This window comes from Glycine soja, chromosome 20, assembly GCF_004193775.1.
Source record: "Glycine soja cultivar W05 chromosome 20, ASM419377v2, whole genome shotgun sequence".
Classification (NCBI taxonomy): domain Eukaryota; kingdom Viridiplantae; phylum Streptophyta; class Magnoliopsida; order Fabales; family Fabaceae; genus Glycine; species Glycine soja.
The window spans coordinates 41,513,252-41,532,414 of record NC_041021.1 but is presented as its reverse complement, the minus strand read 5'-3'; the positions used below and the strand labels follow the sequence as shown (position 1 = coordinate 41,532,414).

Genomic DNA, 19,163 nt, shown 5'->3' with positions numbered 1-19,163 from the left:
TTCCAATTTCATGTTTAATTAATTCTTCTATATTAATTTAGTCAATGAATTTATTAACGTCATAACATTTCGGTCTTTATTCTTTTTGAAGGAATAATTTAGTCTTTATAATAATTTTTAATTTCATGTTAAATAGTATTTTTATATTTAATCAGTCAACGAGTTTATTAATTTCTTAACAATTTGGTCTTAAAATTTTCAATTTATAATAATTTAATTATTTAATAATGAAATAGTTTATATTAATTTAATCAGTCAATGAGTATATCTAATAAATTTTACAATAACAATTAATTTAATCATAAAGATGATAGAATATTAGAAATAATTTATTCTTATATAATATGAATTTAGAAATTTATTCCTTTAAAATTGATAGATTTAAGTGACTCATGTTGAGTTGAATTTGATGTAATTTTTAATCTAATACTTTTTTTTTAATTGGATTGAGTTAATGATATTTTTAACAATCCAACCCAATATAATCTTAATTGAGATCATTTAGGTTAAGTAATTGGATTGAGCAATTTTTTTTATAGCATTGCATTGTGTAATTAAAAAATATACTGGCACCTGTTTAACTCTTTAAAAAATATCTCAAAATCAATATTGCTACAATATTTCTTAACATCATGAGCATAATATATAGAGAAAATATTGATTTGAAAATTAACTATTATTTGCAAAATTTAAAGTGCACGAAGTGAAAAGACGCATATCAGTATAATCAAACTCAATGGTATGCCAACTAACTAATTAACGTAAATTACATTTGTTAATTCAGTAATTCAATAGTCATAAACAACTACCAAATAATTTTACAACGAATAAACTATTTCTATTGACCTATTCAATATTGTAATTCATTAACTTGACTTTTCAATTGAAAGTCAATATCGGTAAGGACAATCCAAACCTTCACCTCTAATTCATTTTCTTATCTAAATTTTTTCATTATCAGCACTAATTTAGATTTCAACAGGTAACTACAGAAAAATAAAACAATATAATTGAAAATAATTGAGTATTATCACCACAAGAGAAAAACTTTATCCTTTGTTTAATATTTTTAAAAATTTATTTACTATACTTGGAAAAAGATCCAAAGCATCATGCTACCTTTCCATGGCCTAAAACTTATATATATTGATATTTATTTCCTAAAAAAAATAATACGAATTTTGCACGAATATATGTGAAACATTAATGTTTATTATTGGTTATTTAAAATGTTCAGGAAAAAAAATGCAAAAATATATTTTAATTTGGTTCTTTTATATTCTTTAAATTTTTCTAATATTTGTTTTGATCTTTTATCTTCTAAAAGATTTATTTTTATTTTTTAATGTCAGGTACTCAAAAATTTGAGTTAATCTCATAATTAAGATAATTTGGAATCTGTAATATGTACGTTCCAACCATATCAAAATTGGTTAGCAGATGGTAAACAAAACCATCATGCTCGATTTGTTTATTTTATTTACTAGTAGTAGAAAGGTGGATCTCAAGTTATTATAATTAGTTACATATAGCCCTATAGTTTCATCGCTCACTATCAACTCCTACAGCATATATATTAGTACATATTTATTCAGTAGACAAAGGACCCTTTCTTCCTTTCCTCCCTCCCTTCTTTTGCTGAGGCTGAGCATCAGCAAAGTAGGATTCCTTCTTGTTCTTTATTAGCTTCTCAACATCTCGTGCAGACCCAGCTGGGAACGCAAGTTCCTTCACCTGTCTTTGTATTTTACTTACCACATTGTCTTTATCACCTTCAAATTTTCAATCAGGCACCAAAGAATTGGAAATAAATAACCCAATTAGCTAATGTTTCACACGAAAAAAGTAGTAACAGTGTATTCAATATCATATGTATAGTACCTGCAAGGAAGTTCCTCTGGTTGTTCTCAGCATTGACACCAAAAGCAAGGAAATTGAGGTTTGAGGTAGCGTTGACGACAAATGGATAAGCTGCCGGGATTACAAATATATCGTCTTCAGACACTCAGCTCTGTACTTTCGCACTTCCCTAATTTCCTCTTCCTGTTGTTGTTCTCTTATGCCAACAAATTCAATGCTAGCTTCTCCTTCATCAATCACTAGTATCACTATGGCCTTGGAATTGAAGTGTGGTAGAAGAAGAGCTCCCAATATTTGTGAACAAAGAAAAAGTAAATCATTATTTAAAAGTCTCAATAATTTGGTTATCTAACTAAGAAGAGAGTGAATAGAACTGAATTTTCCAGTTCATGAGTTTGAGTGTATGGTTTTTCTTAATTTTATGCTTGCTTCGTTGATATCCACAGAACTGAGGAAGATATCCAAGTCCCGAGCTGTGGGTTTTTCTCAGGGGTGATCTCAAAGAACTTTCCAAAGTTGTTGAAATAGATGGGGTTGTGGCTTCTCAAGTTGAATGGTTCATCTTCGGATGAAATGGTTTTTCTTGAACTGGATTTGGCACGTCTGCTCAGTTGCCAAATCTGTTCCTTTGATATTTCCACAATCACTCCCTCTTGCTGCTGCCTTTGCTCGCATTGCTGCTGCCTCTCCTCTCCACCAAATAGAACCCTGTTTATCTCCTCAAATTCGCTCTATAAAATCAAGCATGCACACAAGCAAATATAATGATAATAATAATATTTGATTAGTGTTTTATTCAGAGAAACCACTAAATGGAAATGCAAATTAGATGGTGCATGTGTTGCTTGCTTACATTGAAGGAGGCCTCCAGAATATTCTCGCTGAAGCGTTGCAAGTAGGATTGCTGGTCTTGAGTGCTAGACAGGAAGAAATTCTAGAGAAAGAGAAAAGAGAAAGGACTTTGGAAACAAATTAATTAGAAGAATTAATTAACTAATCTGTTATAAAGAAAAAGGCAGTACCTCAATTGCCAGGTTTGTTAACAGGTATGGCGAGTGTTATTATTCTGAGATCGTTCTTCTTGTCTGGGTTAACCAAATAGACAGTGGTTCCTGCAAGGGTTCTTTGGGCATAATTACCACGGTCAAGGTAGTAGGGGTCTCTATCGTCAGGTTTTACCAAGTTAATTAAGGCTCTCCCTGTAATTAGTGAAATTTGATCACCATAGTTAGTACGAAGCAGTAGCAAAGTGTTGATGTTTAATTAGTACTTCCTTTGAAATTAGTTAATATAATTAACTCGTGTTATTTTCAATTTTTCTAAACTATCTATTGATACTCATGAAAGAAGTCTTTGACTTATGAAAGGTAATGAGAAGAAAATCAGCGTCAGCGTGGTGGGGGAGAAAGAGGGTGTTCTGTCTTCGTGAGTGTGAGTCTTCCCAACCTTGACCTTCTTCTTCTTTCTCCGGAGTTTCTCTTCCTCCTCCCTCACCCTCTGTTCTTCCTTTTCCCTCTCTATTCTTTCCTCTTCCCTCTGTCTCACTCTCGCTCTCTCTTCGGCGTCTTCATGACGATGCTTTCCTTTCCACTGTTCTCCTTCATGCTCCTGTGGTCGTGGAAATGGACGTGCGTGGCTGTAATCCACGTTCGTCTTGTTCCTTTTCCTCCTTCTCACCCTCGTGGCGTCCTCTTTCCTCCTCGTGTGGTGGGTGTGGTTGTGGTTGTTCTCTTTTTCTCTTTCTTATTCTTGTTGCTCCCCGTGCTCGGGAACGAACTTGCAACTAAGCTTGCATGCTTTCCTCTTGTGTGGATCTTTCTCACTATCGCAACTTTGCAGTCACTTCATGTGTCGACTTGTCTTTTCTTGTAATTAGACAGAACCTGATGCTACGAAAACAGTTAGATTTTATGGACGAAATTATAAACAATAAAGGAGAGAAGAGAGATAATACGAAAATAAAATTATTTTATTCTAAATCAATTTATTTTTAGCAGCGATACAATAAATAATAAAAGATAAACTAATTAGATAATAAGATATTAATTAAACAGAATATTAAAACTAACTTGCTTCTTAAAGATAGGAATCACTTATTAACTAGGTTAATCCATTAAACTGACTTATTCCTAAAATATAAGAAATCAAACTTATTTACTAAATCCTATTTTAAAAACTGAAAAATAAAATATTATGCAGTTACAAAAGTATATCTTCAACACTCCTCCTTACTTTTGGAACTGCAAACTCTAATTCTTTGTTTTAAGAATTCAAGTTTGCTGATAGGTAATGACTTTGTAAACATGTCAGCCAGATGATCTTTAGACTAGTAGTAAATTAAATTCATTTCTTCACTTTGTTGCATATTTACCAAATAATAGAACTTGATGTTGAAATGTTTAGTCTTCCCATGACACACGGGATTGTTTGCAATAGCAATGGCTACTTGATTGTCAACAAAAATTCCAATTTTGTTTTTTTTGAGCAAATAGAATGTTTGGTCTTGTTGTAATGAGATACATTAGACATCCAATCAAACTCCTATAATATTCTTCATCAATGTTATCAACACCTTCTTTTTTGCTGAACTTCTCCTTTTGATTCATTGGTGTGCTAACAGATTTGCATTCCTCAATTTGAAACTTCTTCAAATTTTCTTTTGCATATTTCCTTTTTTTCATGTTTAACATTCTTTCAAGATGACAATGACCAAGTCTCTTGTGCCAGAGTTCCGTGGGTGTGACTTGAGTGAAATAGGTTGTATGCTCCTCCTCTACTGGATCAAATGAGAAGCTTTTACCTTTCATTTTAACCCTTAGAACTTTCTGGCCAGCAATGTCATAGATAAAGCAATGTTGATGTTCAAAAGACACTTTAAATCCTTTTTTAATCAATTGACCTACACTTAGCAAGTTTTGGTCAATGTTAGGTACATAAAGAACATCTGATATTAATTTGGTACCTGAACACGTTGAAATTGCAACAGTTCCTTTTCCTTTTACAGAAATATAGCCACCATTCCCAATTCTGACCTTTGAGACATTAGTTGGCTTCAAATCATTGAATAGAGTCTTATCATATGTCATGTGGTTCGTACAACCACTATCAATCAACCAACATTTAGAACTACTCCTCATCGAATAGCATGTTGTAGCAAAAATATAATCTTCTTCCTCCTGCTCAACAACTTGTGCATCGGCTTCTTGCTGCTGAAATTTGCTTTTACAAATTATAGCTTCGTGTCCAAGTTGATTGCACTTGCTGCATTTTACGCCTAGCCGTTTCCAACATTTGTATGGTGGGTGACCCAATTTTTCGCAATGCTGACAAGGTGGATAATTTTTCTTTTTATCCTTACCTTTGTTTTGGTTGTTTGCATTATTTTCGCTACTTACTGGCTGATTCTTCTTAAAAAAATTCTTTTTGCTTTCATTCACTTCATGATGTTTGGTGGGCAAAGCACCTTCGACAATACAATCTTGCCTCATCAACCTTCGTTGCTCTTGAGCTTGCAGGGCATGTAGCACTTCTGCCAATGTGATTTTTGAAAGATCCTTTGTGTTCTCCAATGAAGCTATAGATGCTTCATACCTCTTCGACATCGTTACCAAAATTTTCTCTACAATTCTCGAATCAGCAAAATCACTTCCCAACAACTTTATCTTGTTGGTAATACCCAATAATTTGTTTGAGTATTCTTTGATTGTCTTTGACTCTTCCATCCTTTGAAGCTCAAATTCCCTCCTTAAATTCAGCACTTGCATGCTTCGTATTCTATCATCTCCAGCGTATCCATCTTTCAGATAATCCCAAATTGCTTTGGTTGATTTAAGAGTCATGATTTTGGTGAATATCATTTGTGAAACACCAGTGAACAAACACGACCTTGCCTTTGCCTTCTTCATCTTTCTTTCCTTGTGATTTTTAATTTGGGCCATGGTGGGATTTTCAAGCAGCGGATATATTTCATAATCCTCTTCCACAGCATCCCACAAATCCAAAGACTCCATGTAGAATTGCATTTTCACTTCCCAAAGATCATAATTCTCTCCATCAAAGATTGGAAGAGTTATGTGAGAAAAACTTGCTTTACCTTCCATGGTATAGGTCCTGTAAAAATAAGATTCTATGATACTAATTGTTAGTTTTGTGGAGAAAATTATAAAAAACAGAGGAGAGAAGAGAGATAATAGTATGTGGAGGAAATAAAATTATTTTATTCTAAATCAAATTATTCTTAGCAGTGATACAATAAATAACAAAAGATAAACTAATTAGATAAAAAATATTAGTAAAATAAAATATTAAAATTAACTTACTTTAAAGATAAAAACCACTTATTGATTAGCTAATTCATTAAAACTGACTTACTCCTAAAATATAAAAAACCAACTTATTTACTAAATTTTATTTTAAAAATTAAAGAATAAAATATTATGCGATTACAAAATATATCTTCAACAAAAACAATTCCCGGCAACAGCAACAAATGAAACCGTGCTGTACGAAGCAGCTAGCAATCGCTTAACTTAAAATATTGTTTGTACGCTACACTCGAATATTAATGTAATTGCAGTACTAGCTCTCGATGATGAAAAGAGGAAAGTGAGATATTACGGCTATTTATATAGTTATAGAAGAGAAGCACGGCTTTGGTTAACTTATATGCAAATTTGGCCACGGAATGGCATGCAGAGTGACGTGTGTTGAATTAAACAAAATTGTGGTGGCAGAAATTAAAAGAATACGTACGAGCTTAGGGATGGCTCGCATTGGACTCGTGGGTTGAGATTATGCGCGCGGCAAGGTGGATACCTTGGTGAATGCGTGTTGCTGTGCATGGTATTTGGTGTCCTTTTAGTTTAGGATAGATATATATTCGCAGATGAGGCTATCTTGAACTTTTATATTTCAATAATTAGTGTGGTTTATATTATAAAATAATCATATTAGTTAATTTTATTTTTATGCCATCAAATTAAATAAGTTTGTTATATTAATATGAATTTAAATGAATAGATATTAATATTGACTTTTTAGGAGATAATAAAATTCCTATATTAAGATATGGTTAATTATTGTATCTATTTCATGAACTTGGACATTATTGTTTTTGAAAGGATACTATATGTTTCGTCTTTTCAATGGTATCTGTTCTTTGGCTTTTTCTCCCGCATGATCCAAGACTGAAGAGACTATAGAGAGTTAACGAGGAAAGTTGCGTTATTGATCAGTACGGACTAGTACCGTCAAGCTAATCAATAAATTGCAAATAATAGAGTTATGGGGGCTGTCACGCATGTCAAAACAAGAACACATGGAACGGATATCATACAATTGATATACTGCGTACATGTGTTCGACGTAAGAATAATTATTGATTATTAAAGATTTCCTTACTGAGGTCGAGCCAAGATTACAGACCAAGTTAAAGATGCTTTGTTTCAAGTTGAGCAAAAGAAGTAAACAATTGATTAACTTCAAAAATTTAAGAAATAGATAAAAAAAAAAAGTAAGATAAATAGGGATTGAACTCCTCTAAAAGGCAACATGTACTTATTTTAGAGGATAAAGTGGACAGATCATAATCATTTATATTAATAAATGATTTAGATTGACACTCTTAAATTAATATCATCACATCAGCTTTTTTTAACAAAATAAAAATTATTAAATTAAAATAGAAAATAAAAAAAATAAATTATTTTTTAGAGGAGTCCAATCCAATAAATAGATATTAAAATTCTTAGTTAATTATTAAAAGCTAGCAAGCATTTATCTAAAATTTACTCATAAATTTACAGTATCTTTTTTTTTAAAAAAATTATGGTTCAAATATCTTTTCAACTTCCACTTATAAGTGTTGAGACACGCTTATCCCTTCTTGCATCTTGCTTAAAAAAAGTCGTTGTAAGAAACTTCGTGTTTACCATTGTCTCTAACTCGTACATTCTTTAATTTGTGAAAAGATATTTGAAGCTTGGAGCTAAGAAGGAATCTCTTTTGAGTATATGGGAGGAGGAACCCGTCACTATAATGATGGTAAAGTAGTGGTATGTGTAAAGTGTGCTTCATATGATAATTTTGTTACATAGTCCTTGTAATCTTTTTCGAAATGGTCTGTCCAATTTGTTTCATTTTGGTCTTTGACATGTAATCAATACATTTTATAGGTCCAAAATTTGATTAAGCAAAATTTTAATTACATAATTTTTATGTAAACTTTTTTATCACCTCAATATATAATATATTCACATATTTTTAATCTTAAGAACTATTTTTTTAAAACAATTTTTAGACAAATTTATCACTTATTTAAAATATCTTGCTTAATTTGATGTCTTGAGAATATATCTTAATTCATGTTATACTTTTTTACTAATTCATGTTATAAATGAAACAGGTGTCGATAGATAGTTAAACAATCACTTTGCAATGCTCAATTGATCTTTCTTCTCATTCACTCTGCATGAAATAATTCCATATGGTTTTTATTTTCATCAGCACATATTAAAATATATTTTATAAATAGGTACAAGGATATCCCAACCCATATACATAGTATCCTGCCTTCTACCCTTGGTAAATTCCTACATCAACCTTTACACCTACAGTGGCCATTTACATACAAAACTCTGCCATTAAACATGTATCTAGTAGCCAAATATTCCCGACAGCCAGCCACATCAGCCATGATATAAGAAAATAAATTAAAGCAGCAGGCCAGAAAACACAAACTACATGATACATCAATAAAACATAACAACGTGATACCTCTTAGAAGTATTTAGACTCAAGATCTTCTTAGTCTGGAAGACTTGAAAACAAAGTCAATTTCTTTTCTGGTAGACCGTAACACTTTGCTGAAGATGTCTCTAATTTATGTCTTTTTTTTTTTCGTTTAATACACTCCTCACATAATTTAGCTTGAGCGTGTAAATTACTTTAGCATATATATGAGTACGTGCCAACCATGCATATATATGAAGACAGTTGAACAGTTGAAGGCTACAAAACACAAGCATCATATGCTGGATTTATTTATTCGTAGTAGATAGAAGATAGGTGGAGCTCAAGTTTTTATAGTTACATGGGCAGATACATTCCACGCTCACGATGAGCTCTTACAGCATACATTTACGTAGTTATTCAGTAGAGAGCACCTAAGATTGAAGGAAAAGGACCCTTTCTTCCCTTACTCCCCTCCTCCTTCTGCTGAGGCTGAGCATCAACAAAGTAGGATTCCCTCTGCTTCTTTAATAGCCTCTCAACATCTTGTGCAGACCCAGGGAACGCAAGCTCCTGCACTTGTCTTTCTATCTGCCTTACCACATTGTCTTTCTCGCCTTCAAATTTTCAATCAGGCACCAAAGAATTGGAAATAAATAACCAAATCAGCTAATGTTTCACATGCAAAAAAAGCAGTAACAGTGTATGTATAGTACCTGCAAGGAAGTTCCTCTGGTTGTTCTCAGCATTGATACCAAAAGCAAGGAAATTGAGGTTTGAGGTAGCGTTGACGACAAATGGATAAGCTGCTGGAATTACAAATACATCGTCTTCAGACAATTCAGCTCTGTACCTTTGCACTTCCAAAGGTTCCTCTTCCTGTTTCTGCTTCTGTTGTTGTTCTTTAATGCCAACAAGTTCAATGTTTGCATCTCCTTCATTAATCACTAGTATCACTATGGCCTTTGAATTGAAGTGTGGTAGAAGAAGGGCTCCCTATATTTGTGAACAAAAGAAGAAATCATTATTTGTTGATAGAACTGAATAATTAGGTTCGCTAACTAAGGAGAGAGTGAATAGAACTGAATTGTCCAGTTCATGAGTTTGAGTATATGGTTTTTCTTAATTTAATGCTTACTTCGTTGATATCCACAGAACTGAGGAAGATATCCAAGTCCCGAAGCTGTGGGTTTTTCTCAGGGGTGATCTCAAAGAACTTTCCAAAGTTGTTGGAATAGATGGGGTTGCGGCTTCTCAAGTTGAATGGTTCATCTTCGGAGGAAATGGTTTTCCTTGAACTAGATTTGGCACGTCTGCTCAGTTGCCGAATTTGTTCCTTTGAGAGTTCCACGATCACTCCCTCTTGCTGCCTCTGCTCCTCTTCCTCTCCAAACAAAACCCTGTTTATCTCCTCGAATTCGCTCTATCATTTTAATATTTAATTAGTGTGACATGAATTTAGACTAATCTCTAAATGGGAATGCAAATAGTTAGATAGAGTACTGTTGGTTGCTTATTACATGGAAGGAGGTCTCTAGAATATTATGGCTGAAGCCTTGCAAGTAGGACTGTTGGGCTTGAGTGCTAGATAAGAAGAAATCCTACAGAGAGAGAAAGGACAAATTAAAATTGATGGTCATCACGTACATTTTGGAAATAAATAAATAAATAATTAGAAGAAGAAGAATGGAAGAATGTGTTATATATAAAGAGAGAAAGAGAAGTGCATACATCATATCTGCCAGGTTTGTTGACGGGTATGGCAAGTTTGATTATTTTGAGATTCTGGTGGTCGTGAGGGTTAACCAAATAGTAAGTGGTTCCAGCTGGGATTCTCTGGGCATCGCCAGGGTGAAGGTTGTAGGAGTCTCTGTCGTCGTTGTTCACCAAGGTAAGTATGGCTCTCCCTGTATATATGTAATTCATTACCATGCATCAAATGAATACAATTAAGCAAGTGATAGATGATGTTTAATAATAAGGTCTTGTTAACAGTAACTTAGTGCATTGGTTAAGAAACTTATAATAGAAAATATATATTGCGAAGATCATATAAGGACATAAAAACAGTCACGGCTAGTATAAATTTATGCGTTTCAATAAAAATAATTATTTTTTGGGTTTCTTAATCAATGTCCTAAAAACACTACTGATCAACATTTGAGTAAATACAAACCGCTAAGGACAAAGAGGAGGAAATCGGCGTCAGCATGGTGGGGGAGAAGGATTGTGTTGGGTTTTGACTGAAACTGGACAATCCGGTAGTCTCGAAGGTTCTCAAGTTGTGGGGAGCGTTTGTTGAATCTCTGGAGGAGACGAATGCGACCGTTTTGGTTCTCAAAGAGAGTTTGGAAGCTGTTAGAGCTTCTCAAGTAGAAAGGGTTATTCTCATCCTCTCTCACCTTTAATGAGACACAAACTGATGCCAGGAAAACAGTTCCCAGCAACACCAACAAAGGAAACCGCACTCTCATCATAGTATATATATTATTGGACGATGAAACATGGAGTGAGATTAGGGCTATTTATAGTTATGCAAGAGAAGCTAGCTCTTGTTAACATGTATGCATGCACATTTGGCCACGGGAGGGCTTGCTGCTTGACGTCTGTTGGTGTGCGTGGCATGGACGAGCCCATCTTGATCATCCACTTATGTGTGCTGTGCTTGCATTTCGTCTCAATTTTATGAACTTGGACGTTGTTTTGGAAAGGATACTCTATGTTTTGTCTTTACATCGGTCTCTGTTCTTTGGTTTGCGCGTATATGCATGATCCTAGAAATAAAAATATAGCGTTATGCATGCTACTCCAGAGTACCAACAGATAACAAAATACACAACCAGATAACTATGGCGGATGGTTGATAAGTAATGGATGCCCATCAAATTAACAAGAACACATGGAGTGGACATCTGATACATGTGTATCAAATTAATGATGTAAGACTAATGATTCATTATTAAAGAATAATTATCATTGGACAACTCCTAATATACATGCAAATAAAATAAAAGGAGAAAAAAAATTCTAAACATAATATAAAAACCTTAGTTAATTATTAAAAACTAAATATTGAGTTGAAACAAAATAAGCAAATTGAAATCTGATTGATTTGTACCTTGTTTTGTTTTCTTTTGTATAACTGAGGAAAGGACATATTGAGTTGTTTGAACTTAGTTTAAATATCATTTTTCTTTTTTATTATCCACTTATTTTCATATTCTAGATTAAATGGAAGATGGTATCAAAAAGAGGTTTGGTTACCGATCCCAAGATTAAACCTTTGTTCTTTCCCAAGTTTTTAGTTGCAAACCCTTTTCTTTTTTCTGATTCCTTTTCATTATGGAAATCCAGAGCTCATGTGATACCCTCTACCCTCACATATATATTAATAAGGAAAAAAAATTCAATTATTAATTAAATATATTTTTAAAACATTTTTTTACAAGTCTTTCAAAGGGGGAAAAAGGCTTACATTCATTTTCTTCTACATCATATTCAAACTTGTCCAAATAAATAATAAAGTATTCTCGACTCAAACAAGGTCGTCTAAGCTTCTTACAATTAATATAGAACCTATATCCTAATGTCACATCCTATCAGAGCGTTGTGTTCCCGTGTCCTCTAGCATGAGGTTCTTCATAGTCATCCACCTATTCATCTACTCCCCCGAACACAAGTTCAAGATCATCACAGGATCCAAACACAACAACACATAGGGAGTGAGTTATCACATTCCTAGCTAATAGAGAAATAAGACAATTAAATATACATATTATATAAATGAGATACCACTTGCTTAAACATAGCTCACGTAACTTCACCACTTCGTCATTCAAAATTTACTTTTCAATCATCAATCACATTACACAAGAATTCCACACTTCGATCAAGATATAATAACACATCAATTAGCAAGCATATGCAACAGTTATGATAAGACTCAATCCTATATGCAATGTGGTACCATGTCAGTGAAAAACCACCCTGAGGCGCTTAGGGGTACATAACAAGACACACCACACCATGGGTTTGTCAGGTCACTCTCACTAAGTAAGATCATAGGGAGACCAGTCAGGGTCACGATGTTTTGCGAGAATGCTCCAACCATATGGGATCAGCATAGGCTTAAAGGAGCACTCAAACCCGGTGACCCCCAAGGCCTACACTCCGAAGAGTCCGTCAGGGCCTCTCCCTCCTGATTCAGGTCCAACTCCTAAAATAATTTTTGCATGCAGACACTGCTCATGAATTATACAATACCCACGACCTTACACTCGTGTTTTAAACACATTCAACACAATTGCGCTACGATTTAACACTGGTTCCTAAATAGGAAACCTATATTTTCTCTTTAACACTGCGCATCAACGTTTTTGTCAAGATAATGCTGGTCGGGTTATTGTACAATTCATAGCTTACAACACAAGTAATTTCACATCAAGTGTTAACTACACACTTATCCACAACTAGAACTCATTCACAATTTCACATCTCATAGTGTCACAATCCACCATCACATGTTTACACGTATCTCACAAATTAACACATGTTCAACTTTACACTTATACTCAATCTCAATAACAATATTATAATCTCGAAGCAACATGTTATTCTACAATTCATCACATACTCACAATTTGAATCATCATTTCATATCCTCAATATAATAATTTATATAAAAGACTCACAACATGAGGACTAAAACTCCTCAAATAATATTACACAATTATATCAAATCATAGGTCGAAATATACAAATATCAAGAGCACAATTTATCAAGCAATTTTCATTAGGACATCAATATTTTATTTATAATCATAAAGGAAAAATTGTAATTTAACAAACATCCCAAAATAAAACCCCAATTTTATCCTCTAAGGATCCCTACACATGTTCTCACTAATCCTCAACTGTGAATAACTCATCCCTTACCTCTAAGCGGACTCACGTGTCTTCCCACAGCGATAGCGTCATCTCTAACGGTTCTCTAAGATTCCTCCAGTTTTTCCTCCACTGCTCCGATAGAGTTCCCAAACGTGAGAGAAACGGAGAAAGAATTAAAGCCTCCATTTGTACTATCTTTATGCGATTCCTTTTTCTCCCTCCACAAACAATAATTCACAAATCGGACCAGTCAAAGCATGCAAAACTGAATTTCGAACAACATATCCAAATTTTACGACAATCCAACGGTTAACGAAACCGGGATCATAGTTTTACCAAGACAGCTCTGGGTTTCTGCTGGAAAGAAAAATGCTACAATGAGAGGGGTATTTCTCTTACCTCAGACGTGATATCAAAATTACCAACGGTGAGAATGCTCGGAAATGTGTTACGAACATGGTGTTTAAATTTCACGACGATCCAACGGTGAATGAGTCCGAGATCTTCATTTTTCTAAAACAGGTTTGATGGCCTGCGGAAAAAAGAGAAGATTTTGGAAGAGGAATAGGGATATTCACGACCTATTATTTACTTTATTTATTTATTTTTATTATTTTATAAAAAAAGAAACTCTATTTTATTCTCCATCAACTTAATAATAAAATACCCTTCTTATGTTCTCTCAAACCATTATTTTATTATAACTATTTTTCTTTATTTATTTAATTATAAAACATCGTTATTTTCTAAAATTTTATATATGAAAAAAAATGGGTTGCTACAGCTCAAACCCGGACCTCTCTAATCCCTATTACCTCCACCCAAATGACAACCCATCACTGGTTTTAGTATCACCTCCTCTGGACGGGAAAAACTACCATTCATGGGCCAGAAGCATGAAATTATCTCTCATTTCAAAGAACAAGCTGAAATTTGTTGACTGTTCTCTAAGCCAACCAAGTCTTTTGGACCTATTCTATGGAGCATGGGAGAGGTGTAATACTATGGTCTTGGGATGGTTACACCACTACATGACAGAACCAATCCTACAGTCCATTTTGTGGATAGACCAAGCAGCTGTTGGGTGGAAGGATTTACGTGATAGGTTCTCACCAAGGTGACCTCACGGTAACAGATTACTTTACCAAACTTAAGACTATATGGGATGAACTAGAAAATTTTAGACCTCTTCCTTTTTGCAAATGTGTCATTGCTTGTAGTTGTGGAGCAGTTAGCATGATTAAAAAATACAGGGATGAAGACTATGTAATTCGTTTTCTTAAAAGCCTTAATGAACAATACTCGCATGTGAAATCTCAAGTTTTGATGCTTGAACCATTGCCACCATTAACAAAGGTTTTCTCCATGGTTGTGCAACAAGAACGCCAAATGAATACAACAGTCATTCCAGATTCCATTTCTAATTTGAATTTGGCATTAAATGCTGTTGCAAATCAATTTCAAAAGGAAAATTATGGAAAGGAACCTTTGCTGGCAAAGGTAAAGGCCGAGGTAAAAGGGGTCAACAAGACTCCAAACTTTGCACTCACTGTGGTTTCAATAACCATACAGTTGAGGAGTGTTACTTTAAAATAGGATTTCCTCCTAGGCATCGCTCCACTCCAGAAACTCAAAGAATAATGATAGTAGCATAAACTCAGTTGCATCTTCAGTGGACGTGTCTACCGATCTTGGTCACAAAAGTGCAAGTGAATTATTTACTCCTGACCAATATCAAAGCTTGTTGGCACTTATCCAACAAAATCATAAGCCTTCTTCTTCAGTTGTTCATGCATCCAACATGGTTCAATCTTCAACTAGTAATTATGTTCTTGAAAATTCCCATATGATGCCTTCAGGTAACTTGTTTCTCAGTGGCTTCTTGACACTGGAGCCGCTGACCATATTACATTCTGTCCTTTTTCTTTTACAGAATACCACAAAATTAATCCTATGTCTATTATGTTACCAAATGGAAGTTTTGTTTTACCTCATTTGCTGGAACAATTGTTCTTTATCCTACCTTGACATTGTTTGATGTTCTATATTTTCCTGATTCCAAGGTTAACCTTATATCAGTAACAAAATTGTTAAAAACCATTTCATGCAGTTTGACTTTCACTGACACAAATTGTTCCATTATACAGAAACCTACGAAGAAGATTATTGGATTGTGTCTAAATATCAATTTAAACTCTTGTCTTTGCAATTTCCTTACATTAAATACAATGATTTATCACCATGTGATATTTGTCATAGTGCTAAACAAAGAAAGCTATCTTTCAAGTTGAGTGAATCACATTCAAATACAAAATTTTATCTACTTCATGCAGATATATGGGGCCCTTATGTTATCCCTTCTTTATATGGTCACAAATATTTTTTTATCTTAGTTGATGACTTTTCTGGACATACTTGGGTTATTTTAATGAAATCTAAAGTGAAACTAGGGATCATATTAAGCGATTCATTTGCTATATTGAAACTCAATTTCAAACAAAACTTAAGATTTCAAGAAGTGACAATGGTGTTGAGTTTGCTATGAATGAGTATTTTTCAAGTAAAGGGATCCTTCATCAAACAAGTTGTGTTGAGACACCCCAACAAAATGGAATGGTTGAAAGGAAACACCAGCACATCTTAAATATTGCAAGAGCCTTGTATTTTCAAGCTAATTTACCAAAGAATTTTTGGATTTTTGCAATTCAACATGCAGTGCATCTTATAAATAGATTGCCAACTCCCTTACTTGGAAATAAAACACCATATGAGTTATTATATAGCAAATCTTATAAAGGTCTTTGGTTGTTTAGCCTATGCTTCCACTTAGAAACAAATAGGACTAAATTCAATTCAAGAGCTAGAAAATCTGTCTTCATAGGATATAAGGAAGGGACTAAGGGTTATATACTTCATGATTTACACTCAAAGGAAATTTTTATTTCTAGAAATGTTCTATGAAACTGTTTTTCCTTTCAACAATAGTGTTAACACTATCAAAAAAACATTACCACGTTGTGTTGCTAGCAACTCACATCCAAATCTAGATGCCATTGAGACAGAACATGATAATGCAACTTTCCAATGGAAGAACCTGAAAACACTGTCATTGAAACACCTACCACTGAGCCTGACCTAAATGAAACAATCACTCAAACAAATGAAACAGAGCATTCACATACTGAAATCATGCAACAAAATGGTTTAAGATGCTCTACCAGAATACTGCGTCAACCAGAATATCTCAAGGATTATCATCACAACCTATTTTTAAAAGGCAGAACCAAACATCTTCTGGTAAGAATTCTGATCAAGAAAATAGTGTAAGTTACCCTCTTTCATTCGTAATTTCTTACAATAATTGTTCTATTTCTTTTAGAAATTTTTTCCTTTCTGTTAGTTCCCTATGCGAACCAAAGAACTATGAAGAAGCATGTGCTTAAGATTGTTGGATAAGTGCCATGAAAGCTGAGTTAGGAGCTTTAGAAATGAATAACACTTGGACTATTGTTGACCTTCCTCCGGGAAAACACCCTATTGGATGTAAATGGGTATATAAAATCAAATATCATGCCAATGGTAAGGTTGAAAGGTATAAAGCCAGATTAGTGGCTAAAGGTTATACTCAAATAGAAGGGAAGGACTATTTTCAGACTTACTCACCAGTTGCTAAGATGACTACTGTTAGAACTGTTTTGGCACTTGCAGCTATCAATGATTGGCACTTGGAGCAATTGGACGTGAGCAATGCTTTCCTCCATGGAGACTTGAATGAAGAAGGGTACATGTGTCTCCCTCCAGGCATTGCAACTTACTCCTCAAATAAGATTTGCAAACTCAACAAGTCTTTGTACGGTTTAAAGCAGGCTAGAATGGTACTTCAAGCTATCTCAAAGCTCTTACTTCTCTCGGTTTTTCTCAATCTACAGCAGATTATTCTCTTTGTCAAGAAACTTAATAATTCTTTTACTGCAATCTCGATCTATGTTGATGATATAGTGTTGGCTAGAAATGATTTGAATGGTATTCAGTTAGTGACGGCTTTTCTAGATTCACAATTTAGAATTAAGGATCTTGGAAACTTGAGATATTTTTTAGGCCTTGAAATCGCAAGAAGTAAGAAAGGCATTGTTGTAAACCAAAGGAAATATACTCCGGAGCTATTGGCAGATTGTGGCCTTCTTGCAGCAAAAGGGGTTTCCATTCCTATGGACCCTTCAATTAAACTACCTGGATACGATGGAAAACCTTACCATGATGAACCCGGTTATAGGCGCCTAATTGGGAAATTGATATATTTAACTTCCACTAGACCTGACATAGCCTTTGTCATGCAACAACTTTCTCAATTTATGTCACAACCAATGGATTCTCACATGAATGCGGCTCAAAAGGTCCTAAAATATTTGAAGTCTGCTCCTGCAAAAGGGTTATTCTTTTCCGCTACTTCCACACTTAAAATATCAGCCTTTTCTAACTCTGATTGGGCATCCTGCCTTGATACTAGGCGATCAGTATCTGGGTATTGTGTTCTAATTGTGTCATCTCTAATTTCTTGGAAATCGAAGAAGCAATCCACTGTTTCTCGTTCTTCCTCAGAGGCAGAGTATAGGGCTTTGGCTGCTCTTACCTGTGAATTACAGTGGCTGTATTTTCTATTTAAGAACCTTCAAGCAGCCATTACAACACGTGCTCTAGTATATTGTGACAATAGATTTGCAATCCACATAGCTCACAATCCTATTTTTCATGAAAGAACCAAGCATATAGCAAATGATTGCCATGTTCTGTGGGAAAAATTACAATCTGGATTGATACATCTGCTGCCAATTCCTTCTTCAAAACAACCAGCAGACATATTTACTAAAGCTCTTCATTCAAGTTCTTTTCACACAAACATTCACAAGTTAGGCCTTCTCAACATAATGGCTCCAACTTGAGGGGGAATATGAACATATTTCCTTTGCTCCTATTCTAAAATATTCATCTGTTATAGATAGTTGTCATATAGATGTTAGTTGTTCTATTCTTATTGGCTATTATTTCTTTTTTATATTTTGCTTTATTGTTTTACCTGCTGTATAGGAAATGGACCTTTGTCCTTATCCTCTGACTAGCCTTATGCCTTGTATATATTTACATGTTGATTCAATGAAAAGAATGAGAAAAAGGGTATTACTATTATGTAGAAAACAAGATTTTCTCTCATCATCTTATATTTTGGGCCAAAAGAGAAGTTAATGCTAGTCTTCCTACATTATCTTCGCAATAATCTTTCAAACATTTTGTTAAAAAAATGAAATATTTATGTCAAAAACATAAGAAAAACATTAATACTTTATACATTTAGTAAATAAGATTATTCTTTAGAAGAATGGCACAAAAGGAATGAAACAAGATATTACGGTTGAATGCTGAACAAAAACCATTGCTCGGTATTGCGAATGCAGAACAACCCATCAACGATTCCCTGCCTCCATAGTGGTCTTTGCGACAACCCTATTTCTGAGTGTTTTCTTCCTTCTTTTTATGGGTACGCATCAAAGATTCCCTGCCTCCGTAGTGGTCTTTACAACCACCTTATGTTCCGAATGCTTTCTTCGTTCTTTTTATGGGTTGTTGCGCTCAGTTCGTTAAGTAATGTGAATACTTTATCCTAATATTCAGGGATACATAATTGCCATTTG

General features: G+C 34.1%; 1 protein-coding gene across 1 annotated transcript; it reads right to left on the bottom strand.

Moving 5' to 3' along the window:
- Positions 1-8,866: 8,866 nt before the first annotated feature.
- LOC114402231 (beta-conglycinin beta subunit 1) lies at positions 8,867-11,095 on the bottom strand. The gene is made up of 6 exons (XM_028364726.1): positions 10,766-11,095; positions 10,321-10,496; positions 10,110-10,190; positions 9,728-10,012; positions 9,306-9,585; positions 8,867-9,206 (listed from the first exon to the last, which is right to left on the bottom strand). The coding sequence occupies exons 1-6, from the start codon at positions 11,064-11,066 to the stop codon at positions 9,010-9,012; spliced, it is 1,320 nt and encodes a 439-aa protein (XP_028220527.1). The 5' UTR covers positions 11,067-11,095; the 3' UTR covers positions 8,867-9,009.
- Positions 11,096-19,163: the final 8,068 nt, after the last annotated feature.

Bases quoted from the DNA above. Each gene is read 5' to 3' on its own strand.
- LOC114402231 (XM_028364726.1), bottom strand. From the start codon at position 11,066: ATGATGAGAGTGCGGTTTCCTTTGTTGGTGTTGCTGGGAACTGTTTTC. The intron at 10,497-10,765 runs GTTTGTATTTAC...ACATATATACAG, and splicing joins CCTCCTCTTTGTCCTTAGCG to GGAGAGCCATACTTACCTTG. The intron at 10,191-10,320 runs GTATGCACTTCT...CTCTCTCTGTAG, and splicing joins ACAAACCTGGCAGATATGAT to GATTTCTTCTTATCTAGCAC.